Below are 21,244 nucleotides of genomic sequence, written 5' to 3'. Positions count from 1 at the left end.
GGCGGAGGCGGCGCCGCCAGCGGGGCGGGAGGGGCCCGGCCCGAGAAAAACGAGGGGAAGCGCCCGGCTCCGCGGCAGCGCAGGGCGGCGCAGCGGGGCGGAGAAGAGGCAGCGAAAGCCCTGCCGGGCTCCGCRCTGCCGCTTCGTGCGCTCCTCGGCGGCGCCCGGCGGGGGCTGCGGGCCGGCACGGGCATGAACGCGCCCAAACCCGGCCCGGCCCCTCCAGCCCTAACGAGCACAGCGCTAAGGCACGCATGCTGGAAAAGTTACCGTCTCTTTAAATAAGGCCGTAGCACCTTCACAGCAGGAGCGAAGGATGCAATACCCATCGCAAACTCGCACGCGGCCCCCCCGCGCGAAGCCAGCCCGTCGCAGCGCCCACGGGCCGAGCACCACGTCCTGCACAGCCTGCTCCGGAGATGAAGCAAACGGGCAACAGGAACTCACTGTTTTAGACTTGGGGCTGCGGGAGTTCAAGAGGCAACGCCACGGCCAGGCACAACAGGGGAGCACAAGTCCCCGCTCCACGCTCGAGGGAGTGGAGAGCGGCCTGCGCTCGCCTCCGCCCCGCACGGACACCCGCCGGCCCCGAATTACCCCGGCCGTTGGAGAGGCCGCGGGAGAGRGTCGGGAAGGCCCCGAAGCGCTGCCCCTGCCTCCCTGCCCGTACAACAGGACACGCAGGGCGAACGGGGGCCGCAGCGGCAGGTTACCTGCGGAAAGGGCTCTGCTGCTGCTACCTCAGCAGGAGCCTAAGTGTGCCTTTCCACTGCCTCTGGGCTAGCAGCAGCAAGAGAAAAATACACCAATGAACGTAGACGTTTTAAAATATGACTGTTAAGGAAACTTTGGCAAACACAAGCAGGGATGCACAGCTCAACTAGAACCCATGTTTCTTGCATTGAGAATAGAGACTAATGAAAATGGCAGAGGTGCCAGAAGAAAGACGGTGCAGCGCCAGAACTGTTCTGCTGTTAGTTCACTATTAATATAATGCAAGCTGGAAGGGTGTTAACTGTGGGCCAAATTCTGCTCCTGTGCCTCACCAACAAATGTGGTTGCAAAGCAAATGTATGCAGCGAGGGAGAAAACAGAGGATGCCCAAAACCATGATATATAAAAAACGAGAAGAGAGATTGCTCTGGTCAATTGAATATTTTAATATCTGCATTGCCTTCATAGCGCAATTAAAGCGATCTTTAAAATTCACTTATTACAAATGTTTGTCAAGTCTATTTTTCTCCAGAAACATTTTTTCTTGCTTCCTTGCACATACACCCAAACACACTATAAAAACCTCATTCATAACATCAAGGAAGGGCAATCATCATTCATGTAAACATCTTTCTTAGAGTTATCCATTTTTTAAAAGTCATGAATAAACCTACAGATGTTCAGTAAGGCTCATAGTTCTAGTACAAATGTCATAAAACACCTATCAAGTACTGTATACAAGTTAAATACTCTGGGGTTAACTATTAATGCATGTATAAGCTTACCCCAAGGATTATTCTTTAGCACTTAGTTCTTCAGAACATAGACACCCAAAAATTATGGGCTAAAGAGTATTAAAATAGCAGAAGGCCCAGCAGAAACTGTAAGTAATACACAATTTTAGTCTGAATCTTAGCTCAACAGTTAATTTCAGTACAGTTACAGTAGGAAAAATTTTATAGGAGGAAATCTGCAGAAAGTAGAGGGGTGGGTTTGTACAATATCACAGAGGGAAAAGCTGAGAGGTATGTCCTAAAGATGTGACTGGCCTTGCTATTGCAATGATTTACAACAGCTATGTGTAATGCTGCATAAATATTCTTTCTCGAATAGCAGAAATGACCATTTGTCATTGTAAAGATAATTTGTTGCATCCCCTATTTAAAAAAAAATTTGATCTACTTATTGGTAATCAATTACACTTGCATCTTACAAAAAGACATCCTTTTAAATTTGGTTTAGAACTTACTGGAACTTTTTTTTAAATATTCATTCTACCATGAAAATATTTCATACAAACATCAGTTTACGTACAAATATGTTAAAACTTGTGAAGAGGGTCTTCTCACACTCATGATTTTATGGCTTGAACATTTCATTGCTTAGAATTTTTGTATATATAGTTGTCTTGGAAAAAAAAAAGGTACTTACAGAAAACTGGCAGAGAAAGAGGGCAGGAGCTTCAATTGCCTGAAGACAGAAGAGAGCCAAGAGGAGGGTCCATTCAACAGATAGTGACCTTAGTGTTCAAAACCTTTGATCTGGGGCAAGTAAACATGCACTCAATCTTGCACCTTTTTTAAAAAAGAAAATCCTTTTTAAGGCTGTTTAGAAATACTAATTCCAAAAATATAGCTCTCATGTTTCTAGCACACAAAGCACAAGGAACAAGTTCTCCCAGGGGCACAGGTAAGTGTGAAGCCCACACTTATATTCACAGGTAAAGCTGCTCCCATGTCTGTGCTCCTCGTGCAAATACTCTGAGCACACGACAGTGCAGTGCAAGTGGGCAGGAGGAGTCTAATGCAGCATCCTAGTGCACAAGGAAATGCATTAGTGACATTGTTCTCAAAGCACGTTTTTAAGTGCTTGGAGGTGAATTCGTCAGGCACCTGCAGCTTCAGAAATTTTGCTGGGCAGTAGGAAAACAAAGTAGCAGATAACTGGCTCCGTACAACTTGTCAGCTCATCACAAACACGGTATTTTCTAAAAGACTGTCAAATTAAATGAAAAGATAAAAATCATAGAGGTCTCTAGGACAGAATGACGTTGTACAGCTCCTGGCTCAATCTAACTGGTCAGCACCAAAGGATAAACGCCACCCAGGAACAGTGATGGCAACAACCCATCCACGTATGGGGCTCCCCACCTGGCCTGAAGCCAGTTGAGAAGGAAACAGAAAAGCGATGGTTTCCACCACTTCTCAGATTCTTGCAACAGACAGGATACATTGGCTACTCTCCTCCTCGAGCTCCTGGCAAAGAGCTCTGACAACGCTCTCACTTTCATGTGAGCAAAGTACTGTGACAGTCCCAAGAAAGAAGCTAAAGCCGCTGCCAACTGTGTGCAACACTAAAAGCTCTGAATCTGAAACAGCTAAACTAACGAGAAGGCTATCTAGTCGCTCCTGCAACATGCAGCCTCACAAGGCCAAGCAACAAGTCATCCAAATGCTTCAAAACCTGCACAAGGCACCCTCGTCGCTGCCTGTGATCGGCATCTGGGAAAAAGCAAGGACCATCCCAATGGCTATTGTCACAACTGCAGAAAAAAGTCAGAACTGAGTACTCTGATAGTTAAAAAGCCATTTCCGTGTATTTGTTTTGATTTTTTTTTCCAGCAGTTAGGACTTGCATTCGCTTCTGAAGAGAAAGTTTTTTTTTTTTTTAATTACTACCAAAGAAAAAAAAAAAGCTTTTTCAAATTTTTGAAGGTTGCTAAAATCAGGTGTTTCAGTAGATCAAAAAAGATCTAAGAGGTCAAGTTATATCATCAGACTCAACACAAGATGCTCTCTGTAGGCCTCAGCCCTTCTTCTTCCTGTCCAGCAAGCAATCCAGCAGCAGGTAGCGCCCTCAGCTGTACGTCCTCATGCGCTCTGGTCTCCAAGATTGCCTGCTGCTCCAGACGATTAAATAGCTTCTGTGTTCCTAGTGACAAAACACAGTGCTGCCTGGGCAGGAAGATCATTAAAAAAATTTTTTTAAAACAGGTGATCAACAGCCTCTAGCACAGGCTGACATACGCTCCTTCTCCCAAAGGAGCTCAGAAAACAGCCCTCTTGCAGAATCTAGTTTGTTTTGAGATCCTTCAAACTTCAACACAAGTGTGGAAGTTGGGAACCAACCCCCACCTGAAAAAAGCAGCAATTCCAAATTCTTTTATGCCRTTTCTTAGCCACAAAAGGTACACTGAGAGCCAGCTGGTGATCCAGGTTGAGCTGATATCTATCAGCTCTTCCTCTTCCAATTGCTGTTCCAATAGGATAGGTCTTTGGTCAAACTCTGAGGAGTGGAGCTTCTCTGCTTATTGCATATTCACAAATAGTCAACTGTATTCAATGAACTCAAATTAATTGCTTTGCAAAGAGACTATTTTGCCTGCTCCAAATTAAAATCAAGTTTTGGTGTGGATCTCAAGTGTTACTACTGACAAATAGTTTTGCTAAGCCCCCAAAGCTGAGCTGCAATAAGTAGACCAAGTTAAGGCATTAATCTGAGTTACATAACTAGTCTGTGTCTAAACCTGTGTTTACCAGCTCACTACTCTTAAAATATCTGAAGGACACACTGAGTTTTGGGCCCTTTCACTATCCAGTGGTAAACACCATCCTGAACATCTCCAATCTAGGAGACCACAAAGGAAAAAAAAAGGAATTAAAAGGCTTGGTCCTGATTCAAGCCAAAGCAGCTTTATAATCACAACTTTTATAGAAGGTTGGTCACTGAAGAAGGATATGTAGGAGGACCAATAGATTTTTAACAGAGCAGAGAGAAAGAGGATAGTAGAGCTAAGAGAGGCACTAGCCACAGTTGGGGCATACTATCAGGCTACAGGCATACACAAGAGCAAGAGAATCTGCTTGACTGTCACCAAATTAATGGCTTTTGAGAACACAGAGGACACCTTGGGGCTTTTTTTCTAGGATTTCACTATTATAGGATGCAACCATCGAACCTGATGTGCAAAGAGCATCTGTATTGTATTTATCTCAAAAATCAGACAGTGTGAAGATAGACATACCTATTAAAACATAAGCAAGTCTACGTTATTAAGAAACAGCAGAGGAATTGGAGACAGATCAGGAATGAAGCAGAAGGAACTCTAGAGATCAGAGCATGTTAAACAAGACTTTCTAGCTGACACAAAGAGGCAAGTGCTCCAGAGCAGGTTATCACAACTGTGGAAGGAGTTACTGTCCATTCACAGTAGGGTTCAGCCACACATGTTCCCCTCTCCTCTTCCCTGCACTTAAACACAAGCCTAAACTTTGCCAGCTTTACAGTCCTGGAAGAATAATCCACAAGATAAACACAATAGCTTCCTACCAGCGAGGCAGGCCTTTCTGCAAATGGCGGAAACGGCAATAATCTAAATAATCATCTGTGGGCAGGTAGGGAAAGATCTCAAGACATGCGTATTTCTTTTTGAGGTTGATCTGCTGAAGCTGTACTGTCAATCAGCCTTTGACAACTCTCCCCCATGTGCGAGGACCAGTTCTGCTTCTCAGTGCACTAAGCTGAGTCACTGAAGCATCATCTGTGTTGGCCACCTGCCGCTGCTGAGGAGCGGAGCTGCGGCCAGAGTCTCCAGAGTGAGGAGGTGGGCTCTGACAAAGCTCACATTCAGATCGCTGCTGGGAGAGCGTCAAAAAGCCCCGAGCCCACTTGCTCCCACAGCACGCACACACACACAGAGTAGCTTTTGTGCACGCTTAAATGGTGAAGTGTTGAAAAAGCTTTGTGATCAAACAGTTGCAGGAACTAAACAGAGCCCCAGTTGCAGAGGTCCTTATTTATAATTCCATAACTTTGTACTCGTACCAAAGCAGGGATTCTCAGACTGCAAAAAATAGCAGCCTCATCCTTCCACTTACATGTACCAACACATTCTTCAAGTCTAGCTCCCCAGAGAGCCAGACACCTCTGACTGTTCAAGCAAGCAACCAAAGTGTGTTGCAATAGAAAAGTAGGTCTAATTTTCAATTTTTTATGTTACATATATACAAACATTTCTTAAACTACAAACATTTGAAGAAAATGTTGCAAATGCATTTGAATTGTTCCTAAGCTGCTTAACCCAAAAGAGAATGTCAGAGCCCCAGAAGGGCCCCAGTAACTAGATTGAAATGATACCGTGTTTCTCTTCTACAGCATTAGGCAAGTCTGGCACAGTATTTCAAATAATGAACAACTCCCCTATCCCTAAAAAAAAACAGAACACAACCCTGCAGATGAATATTTACAAGCCCCCACCGTTGGCTGCTACAGAGCTATGGATTAACTGCCATTTCTAAATGAGCAGCGAGTGATGTTTCTACATTCATTGTTTGACTTTCAAAAGCAATTCTTTCACACCTTATTTTTAAAACTTAGTTTGGTATCTCATACTATATCAATTTACTGCGTCTCAGACAAGTACTAATAGAAAGGCTGCTATAAGGCCATATTCTTTGTCAACTGAACACATACAAAAGATACAGATCTGTAATGAAGTACTACAACCTGCCCTCAAATACATACACTTCCTTTAAGCGAATTCATATGAGATACTTGCATTTAGTGCTAGAATTTTTGCCTTGAGAATTGGCCACCTTAACAGATGACATAAATAAACCAACTCATGGACACTAATGCAGTTGATGTGTTTGCTCTCCAGAACATATACTTCTGAAAATCCTTCAAAAACTGAATTTTTCTCCTTTCAGAAAATCTTCATGCAAAGAACAGCTTGATTTGTGTGTGATAATCATAAATTAAATAAAATAAGCTGGCCGTAAAGGCCAGATAAATATTAGTTTTGGACATGTTGCTAAAACTATTTAGAGAGCCACAGAGACCAACACACAGCACTCTCACATACACACAAAAGCCTTTCCACTAGCTAGAAAGGATTTTCTCCTGCAAAAGAGGACTTGTAGAAAGAACAACATTCAGACAAGAGGAAAGGGGAGTTAAAAACCCAGCCTCCTATATGCTAATAAACAAACTGCTCTATTGCAAGATTCAGATCAAAGGTTTAAAAAGGCAAAATTATGCTACTATTAGAGAATATCAAAATATTACCGTTATCATCACAAGTGGCATATATGCAAAATGCAGTTGCACAATAATGCCTAGGCAGATAGAGAGCAACACTAAGTCTGCCGACTAAAAGTGAACGATATACCCATTTTAGTTTTCTGTCTAGTCTTTTGGCATCTTTGCATATGGTGCAAAAGCAGAAGCTACCAAAGAATATCACATCTTTTATAGAATATTAAATAATTTCTCCAGATAAGACTGGTGCAACACTAGCTAATTTTAAATCTGCTATGAGTAACACAGTCAAACCTAGTTAGTATGCAAGAAACTTATCTCTTAACACAGAATGCAAAGTTTTGATGCAACAGCATGAACAATCCCTGGTTGTCCAGTTTTCAGTATAAAGGTAGTGCATAGATCCAAGTTTCTATTTCAGTTTGCTGAACTGAGAAGGAGCTTCCATTTCACTTTTGCTGGGCAGCCTGGAAAGCTTTCAGTTCCAGCTGGTACCACTCTGGCGCTTCCGGCCCGTTCTGCCCCATAGGGTTGTGATCGTATCCATAAGCCACTGTCAATTCTTCATCCTTCTCCACAGCCCTGATGGTACGGATACACTTGATTGGCCCAAAACGAGGATGAACAAACCTAGACAACACGGAAAGAACACTTTTACTGAACTGGCAACTGTCAATTGACAGACTATGTTTAGCCCCTCTGAAAAATACCTCTAGAAGTCACTCACAGTTCAGTGAAATGTTACATAACCGATGTCAGATGAGCAGACTGCTTTGTGTTTAGAGTCACCCTCATAAAGATTTAAGTAATAAGGCTACAAATACTGGTGTATTGGAACAGTTTTCTGTAGGCCTATTACTTAAAGTTTTTCAACAGTCTTTTAATATTGCTCATTTTTAATACATAAATAAAAGAGAGGCAAATTTGCCATGTGCCTTGGGCTTGCAGTAGTAAACATCTGCATGATGGGAAAACAGTACAGATTATAAGAGACTGGAAAGCAYGGAAAATTGCTCATCTTCATTTCCCCAGTACAGGTTATCTACGAAACAATTATAACACACTTCTGTACATCTCCCCCCAGGGTCTCACTGTAAAGGAGACCAGCTTATTTAATGAAGGATGACTATTTTCTACGTACATACCTACATGTCCGTCCACTTATACTTTTGGTATGAAAATATTTGTGTCCTTGAAAACATATATACATCAAACAGTTTTCTAGTGCTCTGCACCAACTTGTCGATCAGCCAGATCTTTAATTTTGGCATTTCAAAAATGACAGTACATTTGATGGTGCTGGTCAAGCATTCGCACTTCAGCAAATATGGTGCAGTCCTAGCCAAGCCAGGATTTAGAGAGCTGTGCTTGTACATTTTAGGATCAATGAAAAACGTAATACAGCTGCAAGTTTTAAGACACCCCATAGGCTAGTCGCAAACACCCGCAATGCCAGCACGTTTCCAACTTGATCCAGGCGAGCAGGAACTCCTTCAGCACTTGAACCTGTAACCCTTGGCCCCACTGCTCCCCATTCAGCCGCCCTGAAACATCCTACAAGCTCAGATCGCCAGGCTGCAGCATCAGCCCTGCAACCCCAAAAGACAGAACTACTCACGGGTCGTAGATGCAATTAGGAGTGAAAGAATGGTTGGCCTTATGCCCCAGCGAGGCACAGTACTTGGCAGCGTGGTTGTAGGGCTCTGGCACGTCTATGACCGTTTCGTCATCCAGGGATATTGTATTTCCATTGAGGGCCCAGTCTCTGCTGTCTACCTAGTTTTCAAGGCAAAAATCCAGTGTATGTGTGTGGGGGTTAATTTTGCCATAACTTTGAAAGCAAACATGCTCAAATAAATGCAACTGAAGCTTTTTCTGTGTATGAGGCATCTAAAAAAATCTTATTTTTTTTCTTTTAATGTAGGCAAACATGCACTTTCTTTCAATTAAATTCCATCTTATTAAATCTTATGAGTGGGCAGGGAGTGGGTGGGTGGGTGTCAAATCCTACTGTAAGAAAAAGATTTCAGAAGGAGCAATGAAAACTCAGACTGACTTTTTCCTCTCCTTTACCTCCTGGTGTGTAATTCGCACTCCATTGTAAAAGGACATAACTGTACGAGCCTCTGCTGCTGTTTTTGAAAATAATCCTTCTCCAGCGCTGGAAATGAGAGAGACATCAACATACACCCTAGAAGAGAAAAAAGACATGGAATTAGTGGTTGGTTACAATTTTAATCTGCAAGAAGTATTATCACACCAATACTGGCAAAAAGACTAATAATTTGTGCAATTTAAAACCTCCAAATACAACCCTTTCTCCTTCCTCTCCTCCATACCCTCCCTCTATTTGGGAAAATGAAGATGGAGGCAGGGGGAATCTTATCTATTAGTTAGAAAAATACTTTAAAAAGTCAGTCACATATTTGCTCTTATTGCTCCAGGATGGCTTCAAATCAGGGACACCCTCGACAACATATCAGAATCCCAGAGGTCTCCACTAAACTGAAGTTGATGGCGACGATGGTGTGAACGTTCACAGGCTATTACTCCACTGAGCAAGAGTTTTCAAGATGAAGCCCTAGATCTTCAAGTACTTGATGCAAATTAATGCCAGTATTTTACTAATCACTTATCCAGGCATTTCAGAGTACCAGAAAAGAAGGACTACAATCAAGACTCCTACAGAGTAAAGTCTCTTAAAAGTTTGGGCAAAAAGTAAATTATATGATGTACTGTGCACTAGCCACAGAAAAATACAAAAGGTAACACCAACTGACTAGCATGAGGCAATCAGCTGAGATATGTGGCATTTTGACACTACAGGCTCTCATGAACAGAATCCCACTTGGCTTGATGATTTATTCCTGCCATTGCTACATCAGTAGGGAGGGGAGCAAACTTTGTACAAGACATGCTATGCAGTGAGAGACACCAAATTCAGCACATATCAACCTGAAACTAGTTATACATCTATAAAAGTAAGGACAGAAGGCCTTTTAGCTAAGTTTGTTGTAGATGTGGGCTATTAGTGGAGTTCAGGCCCTCACCGAGCACGGCTTTGAAATACTAAGAAGTTATCCTAGTTTAATCTCTTAAAAAGTAAAGCTATGYTCTATCTGCTAGAGTGCAATTTTAATGTGTAAATCAGAAAGAAATTCAATCAAGTCAAATGCTGACTAATATGTGGTAATGGTCTCCATATGACAAACCCTTACAGATATTATTTTTTAAATGAGGAAATGTTTGCAAGATTAGGCCCTAAATGCGTAACAGCCAAGAAATATAGACATTTTGAATGTGAAAGAGAAGGAGGAGGAAAAGAAAAGAAGTCTACCTCTCTGACTCGTAAGGATCAGGAAGAAGTGCATTTGTAGAAATGCAGGATGAAGTAGATTTGTCAAAACTGTATACAGGGCCTAAAAAGATAAATCAACAAAGTGATTATATTAATGGACAATACTGAAAGTATGCAACTCTTAGAGCAATCGACATTCAAAAATCAAGTTTTAATGACTGCAAGAAATAAATGTTGTGCTTCAAAAACAATATTACATAGAGCTACACTTATTAAAAAAAAAAAGTCTTCAGTGAGGTACTATTTTTTGATTCTTTTTTCCCTTCTTAACATACCACAGGAGTAGCATATCATCACAAAAAAAGTGATATCTATGTTCTTTAAAGTAGTAACTTTTAAGGAACGACTGGACAATCTTTCAAAACTGACCCACCCAGGGTCTTGAATTAAAAAATAAAGCAAAATTTTAAAAGGATATATTAAATAACACATTCATTCTAAAAAATCTTGGACTACTTCAAATAACAAATCAAACTTTTTCTAGTTTAAACCTAGAAGAGACTTCAGCCAGAAGATAATATTGAGTAATCACAAAGTACATCTGCTGCAGTCGTTTATTTTCTGCCATTATTAAACAACTTGGTGGTAAACCTCTGAGTGTATTCTTACACCCCTCTTTAATCAACTGCTAGATTATTTTAGAGATAGCCTTAGACGCAGGTGGAAATAAAAAAGAGGAAAAAAAAACAGAATATTGCAAAGTTTGATAAAAGGCCATTGTCCATGGCATCTAAGTTCTAAAAATGGATCTGTTCTGACTGAAGCCAGCTACATACAGAGTGTAATTGTATCCTATTTACAAAGCGCAACTGTACCCTCTCAGAAGATCTGTTTTAAGTTAAATTTTGTTTTACTGTCACATCTATAAGATTTTAAAAATAAAAATAAAAGGTCACATGCATTTTTTCACTTCTCATTCCCTTTTTACTGAGTTTTATGTTCGTATTTCATACTGAACAAGACTGTCTTTGCTGGCATGATAATAAATATGTTATTATAATTGATGTCTATATGCATGGTCCAGTCCACAGCTTGACCCTTTCCCCCCCAAAATACCACATACACCTCAGAGCAAAAAAAAAAAATGCTCCAGAACTACAGGCCCACATCACCACTGCCCTGGAGAAAGCACTCTGGCTGCATGGGTTGAAGGCATCACCCTGATGCTAACCATTTTATAACCAGTTTAGATCAATACAACTACACAGGCTGAGGGGAGCTGGTGAATCACATTGTTACACAACAACTGAATCAAGTGCATTAATTCCAAGTCCTGTGTCCTTTCAGCCCCATAACACAGATGCCAGAACATCCACAGTGCTAAGATTTGCTTGTTCAAGTCCACCTGATAGAGCTACAACTGAACCATGGCCTCCCTCTCCACTTATAGTTATTTCACTAACAAAACAAAACTTGCAACTGTGCCAGCATTTACACCGTTAAGCAGGTTTTCATGCTGGCATAGGTGACAATGGTAGGTGCGTCAGGCAGGACTGTGCCCATGAGCGTGAGGGAGAAGAGAAATGAAAAGCAATTCAGCAGCACCACCATATGGGTCACTTCTCATTTTTCAGCCTCTTAGAGGCTTCTTTTAAAAAAAAAAAAGATTTCCAGAGCAAAGGAAACACTCAACATGCACATGCACTTTTGACCAACTTTCTAATTATCCTTACAACAATAAGGAAATCTATTAGAAAGAGGGGTTCTCACTAGTAAACTTATTTCCCCTTCACAGTCAGCCTCTAGAACCTCTAATAGGAAACATGATGGAGACTGAGCTGTTTGCAGTAAAGGGCTGGCAGCAAGAAAGCAAGTTGCTGCATTAGCTGAACTTACTGCCTGGTACTACTTCAAATTGAGGTTTCCCATCCTCTACAGATGTCAGAGTTGCCAGTTTTGCTTCTATCATTTCTCCATCTATGAACCTTCCAGAATATGCAGTTTTTCCATCAGGGTACACGTAAGCTATTTTCTCTCCAGTCATCTCCCCTTCTTCATTCACTTCTCCCACAAGGCTGCCTCCATCCTGAGAGCATGTGTGAGAAAGAAAAGGAAGAGCATTCAGCTATATGTTACTATCTTTAGTAAATGACAAAGACGTTTTCTGGCTTTTTTAAAGAAGCAATCTAAAGTACAGCAAGTTCAGACTAGAGCTAATGAAAAGTAGTGAGAAACATACACATACACACACACACACGCTGAAGTCTAATTCCAGTCAGGATAAAACTGATGCAAGAAATGACCTGGACCTTCTACCTTGTTTGAAATAGCAAAACCCAAGTTTTTTCCTTCCATGTGACACAAAAACACTGCATTTCAATTCACAGAATTTTTATGTGAACAGTCTGTGAACCAAGGCACAAAGCCAAACACAAACTTTGTCTACATTTTCTTAGCATGACATTGTGCTGGAGGAAAAAAATGCTGCCTTGTGCACTGCTAAGTGATGGTACATTAAAGGACTTGAGTCTATACAGCACCAGGGATTCCCTGGGGGACTAAGAAGTTTCCCTGTCCCAAGCATCCGCCCAGATGTGAGGAGGCACACAATGAGAACAGTTGTTTACTTAAAGCCAGCAACCCCTTTCCCCTCCAAGCATTACAGATTTTAGCCCTGAGCTTTGCCACCTGTAATTTGCCTGTAACTCAGGTTAGATCTATTTACAGAATTGCAGAATGAGATGCATACAGTAGCACAGGTCTAACAACTTCAGGTGTTTACTTCAGAAAGGACAAGGAAACAAATTCAAATAATGCCTTAGAGACAAAACAGCAGGTGTGATATGGAACCAGACCTGTTTAGACCAAGATCACTGTCCTCAGACTCTACTTCAAAGTGGCACTGCTTTGAACATACCATAGCAGTGAACAGTGGACCTTAAGTCTGGGTGAGAACTTGTGCACCTAGCAAAAATCATATATAAGCAATTGCTTTCAGGGCAAAGATTTTTTTGGAACATCCTCCATCCTTTCAAGACAAATAGTTTTTTATGACCTCCAAAGATTGACATTTCTAGAAGGTATAGCAACATTTTGTCAGCTGGAAGATGAAATAAGAGACATACAACCTGAAGGGTCAGCTGTGTGTGTTTTATACATTATTACTGAAAAACTGCTATTTGCTTGGTGGTGTACACTAAGCATTTGTTGATTCTAACACACACGCTTAATGACAATAGTGAAAACCTGTTAATATAAGGAATAGCTAGTGGTGAGCATTTGAAATCATACTCACAATTAAAGTAAGTGCAATATGTAGCACAAAAATAGACTGCTTTTTGACCAGCTGTGTAACAACTGCATGTATTATTGCATACAGATCTCTACAACTGCAGCGACTCCTGTGATCTTCAAAAGCCAGAGCTGTCAAGGTATTGTTGGTAAGCTGCTACAAGCAAGTTGAAAATGGGAGCGGCACCTTGCAGCCTCACTGAATCCTGTCTACTAGGCAAGCATTCAACACTGAAAAGGCTTAACTGTATATTGGACTATCCAAAATCAGAACACACAGAACTTCCACTCAGATTTTTGTACTGACTCTTGGATAGCTGGGTCTTGGTGGTTATTTGTTTCAGCTGTGGATAAAAAAAGACATGGAACGGTACTATTCTGCAATAAAGAGAGCAGGAAATCAGGCTTACCAGGTAATATATCCAACAAACTCCATGTCGAATGTTGTCTTTATACTGCCCTTTAAATATCAGCCGCCCATCACTATCGTACTCCTGGGCTGGTCCATTCAGTTCTCCATCCACGTATGTGCCATGAAGGACCACTCCATCCTCATAAGTGTAGATTCCCTGGCCTTGCAAGGCATCATCAACATAGTACCCTTCCAGTGTGCTGGTAAGAGAGGAAGAAAGGAGCAGTGGAAGACTATTCACGTCCTTAAGAAGTGCATCCAAACCCCTGACCCTAGATACAGCAAAACCCTCCCCCTCCACTGCTCATTCTACATATTATTGTTAAAGAGAGGCTGAGGGGAAAGTCACGAAAATCAAGTTCTAGGAGCAGCTGAACTACTGAAGCCTGGTTTTCTATTGAGGTGTACCCTACAACCTTCCTCTAAATGCCCACCACAACTGCAACAATTGCAGCTTTTTTTCATTTTTTTTCTGTGACCTCTCAAACCTCATCTCTACCCATCTCTCACAGGGCAGAGGAGAGCCCAAGCCGTAGCTGGGTCAGAGCTACATGCAGATGGACTGGCCTTGCAGGAAATGCATGCTGCAAGGCCTGGCAGCTGCTGCCAAAGCTTCTGACAGCCAAGGGGTCCCTCACCGGAATACCAGTTTGACGGTCTCTCTTCCATCCCCCACTAGTCATCACTATTCCCGATGAGTCTTTGAAACTCAGGTGTGTTTGCTACTTTCAGCTAAATTTGATGGGGGCAAGGGGAAGGGGAGCAGGAAGGTGAGAGAATGAAAACAGAAACCCATGCACAGGAGCAGGCAGGAAAAAGATCACATAAGCCTAATTTCTTTAGAAAATGAAGATAAAAATACAAGCTTGTTCCTACTGACCTCTGAAGGAAAGAACAACTTACATTGTCCTTTCACCAGGGCGCACTGCAGATCATTCTACTGCATGCACACAGCATTCTTCACCTAAATCGCATTCCTCAGCCTTTCTTATAGGCTGGGACAGCAAATTAAAGCAGCAAATGGACCGCTCATGGCCAAATAAGAAAATATTGTTAAAGCAGGCTACTGTCACATTGGGTTTTTCCTACCTCCTGTCTTTGGATCTTTGTAACATTTCTTTGGTGACATGAAGTTGAACTGCCACACAGGTGGACTGTAATACAGCACTAACTGTAACATACCACCAGTTCAATGTTAGCTCTCTACCAATAAACTTAGCAGCAATCTCTACCAGATCAGCTAGAAGAACTGTCATTTTTCATGTATTTCTATTAAAACAGAATGCAGCCTGTCAAACAGAACTAATGCTGCATTTTGATTTAAACGATGCACTGATTTCACTTCAGTTTTGTCTTGCAATTCCTTTGGAAGAGGTGTATAAAACCCTTACAATCTGCTTTGTTTCCTTTCTTACAAAGGGCAGCTGAGAGAAACTACAAAGAATGAATGCATAACTGACTAGATCCTCTTTTACAGTATTTCTTTCTCAGGTTGGAACTAGCATAGAGAAATACAAACTGTTCAGCTTGTCCCCATCATATTCTCCAGCATATTTAGCTAACATAAACATACTTCCACTGCTGCATCATTCTTTTTCTGACACAGACATCTATGGTAGAAGCTCAAATTGTTTGTCTGGGATCACAAGACTCTACATGCTTTACAAAACTTCACATATTTTTCAAGAGTTGCTGAATGAATGTCTTCTCAGAACTTACTTTCTGGTTTCTAAAGCTCTACCCTTCGATTTTACATATTTTTATCCATCTGCTTGATGTTTCCACGAGAAAATTCACTTCAATAAAAGAAGTTATGTTACACATGATGGACAGTGTGTTTAAAAACACAACTTCAGCTTTGGTTTTACACAGCTTCCTTCGCAAACCTACCGTTTTAAACAGCTCCTTGCCTCATGCCCTGCACTGTCCCACAGCAGCTGCTTACACAGACCCAGTGCAAACCAGCTGCTGAGTGGAAGGGGCAGGAAAGCTGCGTGATCTTTCAGCCAGACCAGTTTCTTGATCCAGGTTGCTACGGAGCTACACAGGCAGCTGCAGCAGCACAGTTCAGGGAAGGAGATGAGCAGATGAGAGAACCACCAGAAACTGGTGTGCTTTATTTTAGAAATGATATCACTTTCTCCTTGTTTATCACAGATCACCAAATTTGAAATTCATTGTAGCTGGCAACAAACACAGAGCTCACATTTAAGATTATTCTTTAAAAGAAGAAGCTACCCCTGGTTTGTGTAAAAAACCAACAAAAATAACCATCCTATTCTTAGCTTCAATCATATTAGTTGAAGCTAACAAGTTGCTAAATTAGAAGTGTTCTTCAGCACTGGAAAAAAAGCTTTTACTGTAATTCAAATCTCTGGGGTTTCTTTCATTGTTTTAAGCGATGTAACAATGTAAAAAAGATCCATCTCTTTCTACTTTCATAGCCTATAAAGAAAACTTTAAAAAAAAAAAAGTCAGAAAATATTTCTAAAGTAAAAATTCTGTTTTTCAATCCTGCCTAATAAATCAGGTTTTCTAAACCTTTTATACTTGTTACACTTTGGAGGGGGGGGTCTTTTTTTTTTTTTTCTTCTCTCTCCTTTTTTAGCCTGTTTAAAACTATAGTGCCTTCAACCAGACACAATATTTACAACTAAGGCCTTACCAGCATCAAGTGGTATACCACTTGGTATATATGTATATATCAAAATAAATAAATAAATACTTTCTGTGTCCTGCATATACACAATCTTGTTAATACAAACCCTGAGCTAGCCCATATTTCTCTAGTTTGCTTCTCAGATTATCATATTGGGGATAATGTAGTCTTACTAAAGTCAAGATTTGTCAGATGTACTGTCTTCCCGTTACCTACCAGACCTAGAGGATATCTAGGATACACACCACCCAGTACTTATTAGGGAGAAAAAAAAAATACTTAATGCAAAATGCTTCCAGGTATTGAAGTTACAACGGCGAACCTATAATTCATTTCTCACTCCCTTCCCTCCCGCCTCCCCCTCTGTATGGAAATATTGAAAACTCTCTTAAAAAGAATGCTGTTCTCCACTGTGATTTGAGAGATGACAGTTTACAAGAGAGTTTCTAATTTAATGGAGAGCAGCAGCTGCAGCTCAGTGCCAAACACAGCTCTTATGCTCACAGTTATTGTGCAGAGCGTTTCATAAAGTGCAGTCCAACAAACATTAGCACCAGCAAAAGCTGAAGCACATGACTCAAAACAGGGAGTATGCCGGAGGTAAAAACTTTTCTCTCCAAAAGAATGTGGTGGGTTTTGTTGCTTTTTTGTAGGGGAAGGAAAAAACAACTCTGATATTTCATTCCAAGTTTTCACTTCCTTAAGTGAAACAGGAAGGGGGCAGCTGCTCCGATAAAGAAGGGAAAAATTCTAACTGAGGCAAACAAGGCAGATGGGCAGCCAACACTATTTCCCAACACTCAAAAAATGAAAATACTTTTATTGTTGCCAATCCAGTGTCTGATAGGACTCAACTATTCCCAAACAACAGACCTACAGCAGTTCAGTTGTCAGCCTTTACTGGCAGGCCTACAAGGGAAATAAACCAGAGAGGGAGCAGATCCCATCAATGCTGAAACCAACTCGCTTACTGCACTGAAGCACACAATACTATAAGGGGAAAGATGTTTTCAGAAATTTTTGAAATCCATTTCTCTTTGTAAGGCTCTTTCATAAACACTCAGCCTTGCTCATGGCACGGTTAATGGAAACAGCACATCCTGTTGTGTGCCAAGTCATTCTTCCTTCAACATGCCATGACACCTGAACTGTTCACCTGAGAGCAACTTAATCTGTACCTGGGCACAGCCAGGTAAATTGCAATGTCATTAGTAACTAAAGTCACTGCACAGTTAAAGCTGCTTTAGCTAAATTAAAATCAGCCTGGGCCTGATTTACACTATAAAAATATCCCATTTTCCAGAAACATATTACAGACTATTTTTGTATATTTTCATTTTGCTAGTTCCTGAAGTCACCCAGTAGCCAACTGTTCCACTTTAAGTGTTATGAAAATTAAACTTAAAAAAAAAAAAAAAAAAAATTTGGCAACACTGAAGAGGTGCAGAAAAGGCTCTGCACAGGCAGCAGCAGTCTGAGTTTTCCTACACAGCACTGCCTGTGCCCTGGATTACTTGGAGGAGCAGCCCTACAAATAAAATAGTGGGTCAGTTTCTCTAGCTGTACAATCAGTGATTGCTCTGCTGAGACCATCAACAAGCACACAAGTGTTATGTACATGTGTCCATAGAGATGTTGTCTGCCAAATTAAAAAAAAGAGGCTATTTTAGAGAGGTCAGCTGCTGGTCAGTAACAATTTTCAGTTATTCACACAAGATTTAATAAGGCCATTACTAGCAACAGGTGGGATTTTTTTTTTTTTTTTAATCCAAACTCGGGAGGCCCAATCAGTTCCTGCATAACTGAATAAAATACTATCTTTCTCATGGAAAAAAACCACAATCTCCAGCATGAAGCAAATGCAACACCAAGCATAGATGAGGATCTGACACAGTGAGACAGCACAATACCTCCGCTCCTGCTCAGAAGTTCACTGAGCAGGAGGAGAGGAGAATCGACACAACTGTCAGTTTAACAGCTGCTATTCATAGTGCCACCAACAGCTGCAAAACCATGAAGAATCGTGTCACTTTATACATCTGCTGCTCCTTCTGAGGAAGTTCTGAGCAACTGCAGAGAGAAATGCTGCAGTTATTGGCGGGAGTGGCAGGGTAGGGGGAGAAGGGGGAAGAGATATTATAAGGTGTTCATAACGAAGGCTTAAGAAGAAAACACACCCATACCACCTCATGCACACAGAGGCACAGACTAGCCCCATTTTACCACCACAACTCCCAGTGAAGAGAGTGACAATTATAGGGGCTTTTCTGAAAATGAATCAGGCCATAAGCAACTTGCAGAAGATTAGGTGGAGTTGGGAACAGAACTATATTTAAACCACTCCTTTAACCACTAAACAATTTCCAAGACCAAGCAGATGGTAAGCCTCTCTGAAGGCCTTGTATCTATGCACAGGTCTGGCACAGGGAGCTCTGAGACCAACTGCAGTCTGTATATACTGCCATAAAACAAATGAACAAAAAACCTACTACTCTTGTAGTTGTGGACTTGAACTTTGTAGTCCAAGCAGTTGTCAGCATGGTTTTCAATGGCTTTGAGGACATTCCAATTCCTAAAGTCTCTAATTAGGTGAAAACTTTACAGTGCTAAAAATGCTCACAATGCTGGATTCTCCAACCAAGGAATAATTCCTGGCATCATGCTACATATAAAGTTCCCAAGCTCACGAAGACATCATGTCAGCACTATGGCTAAAGTAGCAGAAGGAAACTTTCCAGCTACATCTTTTAATGAGAAAGCATATTCAGACACTCAGGAGTGGACAATGAACATAGATTAGTTTTATATCACCATAAACAGGATGGAGAAAATAGAAGAAAAGTGGAGAGTCAGTGTCTACCTTCCATCAAAAAAGAAGAACTTGCCACGACCATTCTTTTCTCCATGCACGAAGTTTCCCTCAAATCTGTCTGTCGATGAATAGGTGACTGTACAGAATCCATGTGGCAACCCATCGTCATCTAGATGCCCTTAAATAAAACCCAAAGAGCAAACACATTAAATGTTATACATAATTGCAACCCTATTCTGATTATATAGACATTTGAAAAGCCGTAGCTCCCTGCTATAAAGCAGTGATCCTAATCCAAATCTTTCTGTTAAGAACAGTGATCAGAGATTCAGCACAACTGAAGTTGTTAATTCTGTAACACACTTCACTGAAAAGAAAAAATAGAAAGGGTCAGGATAAAACAAAAGGGATGAGGGAAAGGAGAGGAGAAGGAAAAAAGTGTTTCTAAAAGAAACAAGGTTCATACTACTCACACATGTGTTAATATACTTCTATAAGAATACAATCATTTTTATTATCTAAAATATGTGTTTCCTGGTGAGAAGAGAATGGATTTAGACTTCAATCCATTGAGTAAGATGGGGTGGTTTTTTTGGATAAATACATGTCTTAGAATGACACGGTCTTCCACCTCACAGTTATATCCACAGGAATTTAAAGAAATAAAAGCATGTAATATTTGCAATACTATGCCCTTGTAGTATGTTAGTCAACTTTCTATTTCAGATTTCTAATCTTGCTTTCCAATGTCTTACGTGCTCACATTACACCCCTCCCTTCCCTTTCCCAGCCATATCAGCTTTCCCCATTACAGCTGTCAGACATGGGGAAAGTGGATGGATGACACACCAGACCTTCACCTGCAGGGGTTTGTATTTTACAGATTACAACAGGCAAACTCAGATTAAGTCAGAGCATCAGACCTAATATCGCAGCTCCATCTGCCTGTTCAAAGCCAAAGGAAAACAAAAGAAGAGTGGTTTAACAATGGTTATTTTCTAGTTTACCTGTGAGAACCGGAGTCCTCAGCACTGCATTAGCAGAACATTGCTCTGATTACAAAATAAGAATGCTCAAGCTCAGCAGGGCTGCCTTCAACACAGTGATACACCAGATGCAGGTGAAAAAAGCTCCCATCATGGTATTTTAGCAGATATAAATTCTGCATGAAAAGTGACGAATAAATGAAAACTAGTATATATTTATGTTCTTCCATGTGTCTAAATAAAAACTGACCTCTAATCCCATGAGTCTCTTTGCAGTGTATACAAAGCCTATTAGAGATGAGACAGCATACTCATATACTTCTACAGGCTTTGGATCAAACTATTTGCTGATCAAATTTGCCYAAGGCACTAAAACTGAAAAGGTTCAATAAACGTACAGAAAGGCAAAAGCAAACTCCAATACGATGCGGAGCGATTAGAGTTCAGGCTGATGCAGGCAACAAGAGGTACTTCAGTATTAACAATCCTAGAGTCCTAAACCCAGAGAGAAAACAAACAGTGCAAGCAGTAGTGAGAAAAGTCAAGTGCCTATGTACACCATCTTAATGGAAATTTGTTTTTGATTTGTCTCCTTAAAAGAACCCCAACAGCAGCAGACTCGCACTGCAAATACATCCGCTTTCAGCTGTGTTAGCAGCACCACAGACTACCAGAAATTTAAAAAAATTTAACTTATCGCTGTTTAAGCAATGTGTCACCAAGCAAAGGAGTCATGAGAGGAGGTCAGCAGACTGTGCAGTATCAGAGATAACAAGAAACCGATCAATCGCATCTTCTCCAAGACCCTGCAGACACAAGAGAAGCCTGAACTCCCAACTACACTGAAGGAGGGGCAGGCAGTCTGCATGTATCAGGTGGGGAAACGGAGACTCCCATGATGGCGAAGACTGGAAGCTTGTGACCTCTTCCACGAGGAGGGCCAACTTGGTAAGGAGGGCTTTGAACTGGGAACGATGGGGAAGGGAGCTGACAACCCACCATCAAAAGAGGAGGTGGTGGCCTGGGTTGGCAA

At 41.2% G+C, this 21,244-nt stretch overlaps 2 protein-coding genes across 2 annotated transcripts in view; both read right to left on the bottom strand.

Moving 5' to 3' along the window:
• Positions 1–2,233, bottom strand: part of LOC112965421 — an 8,331-nt gene extending 6,098 nt beyond the window's left edge. Inside the window, exon 1 of the mRNA XM_026064388.1 lies at positions 2,146–2,233. The gene's annotated coding sequence lies outside the window, so the exon portion shown is untranslated. The remainder of the gene's footprint in view (positions 1–2,145) is intronic.
• Positions 2,234–6,965: 4,732 nt separating this feature from the next.
• SETD7 (SET domain containing lysine methyltransferase 7) lies at positions 6,966–19,403 on the bottom strand (the record flags this gene model as incomplete). Its single annotated transcript, XM_026064391.1, has 7 exons — positions 6,966–7,383; positions 8,372–8,529; positions 8,827–8,944; positions 10,091–10,172; positions 11,948–12,137; positions 13,753–13,954; positions 19,274–19,403. Coding segments are annotated over 7 exons (1,061 nt in total), but the record flags the coding sequence as incomplete, so codon positions are not given.
• Between the last annotated feature and the right edge of the window lie 1,841 nt (positions 19,404–21,244).

Source organism: Apteryx rowi, unplaced genomic scaffold (assembly GCF_003343035.1).
Source record: "Apteryx rowi isolate R43461 unplaced genomic scaffold, aptRow1 scaffold_215, whole genome shotgun sequence".
Classification (NCBI taxonomy): Eukaryota; Metazoa; Chordata; class Aves; order Apterygiformes; family Apterygidae; genus Apteryx; species Apteryx rowi.
This window is presented reverse-complemented; position numbering and strand designations above follow the sequence as displayed.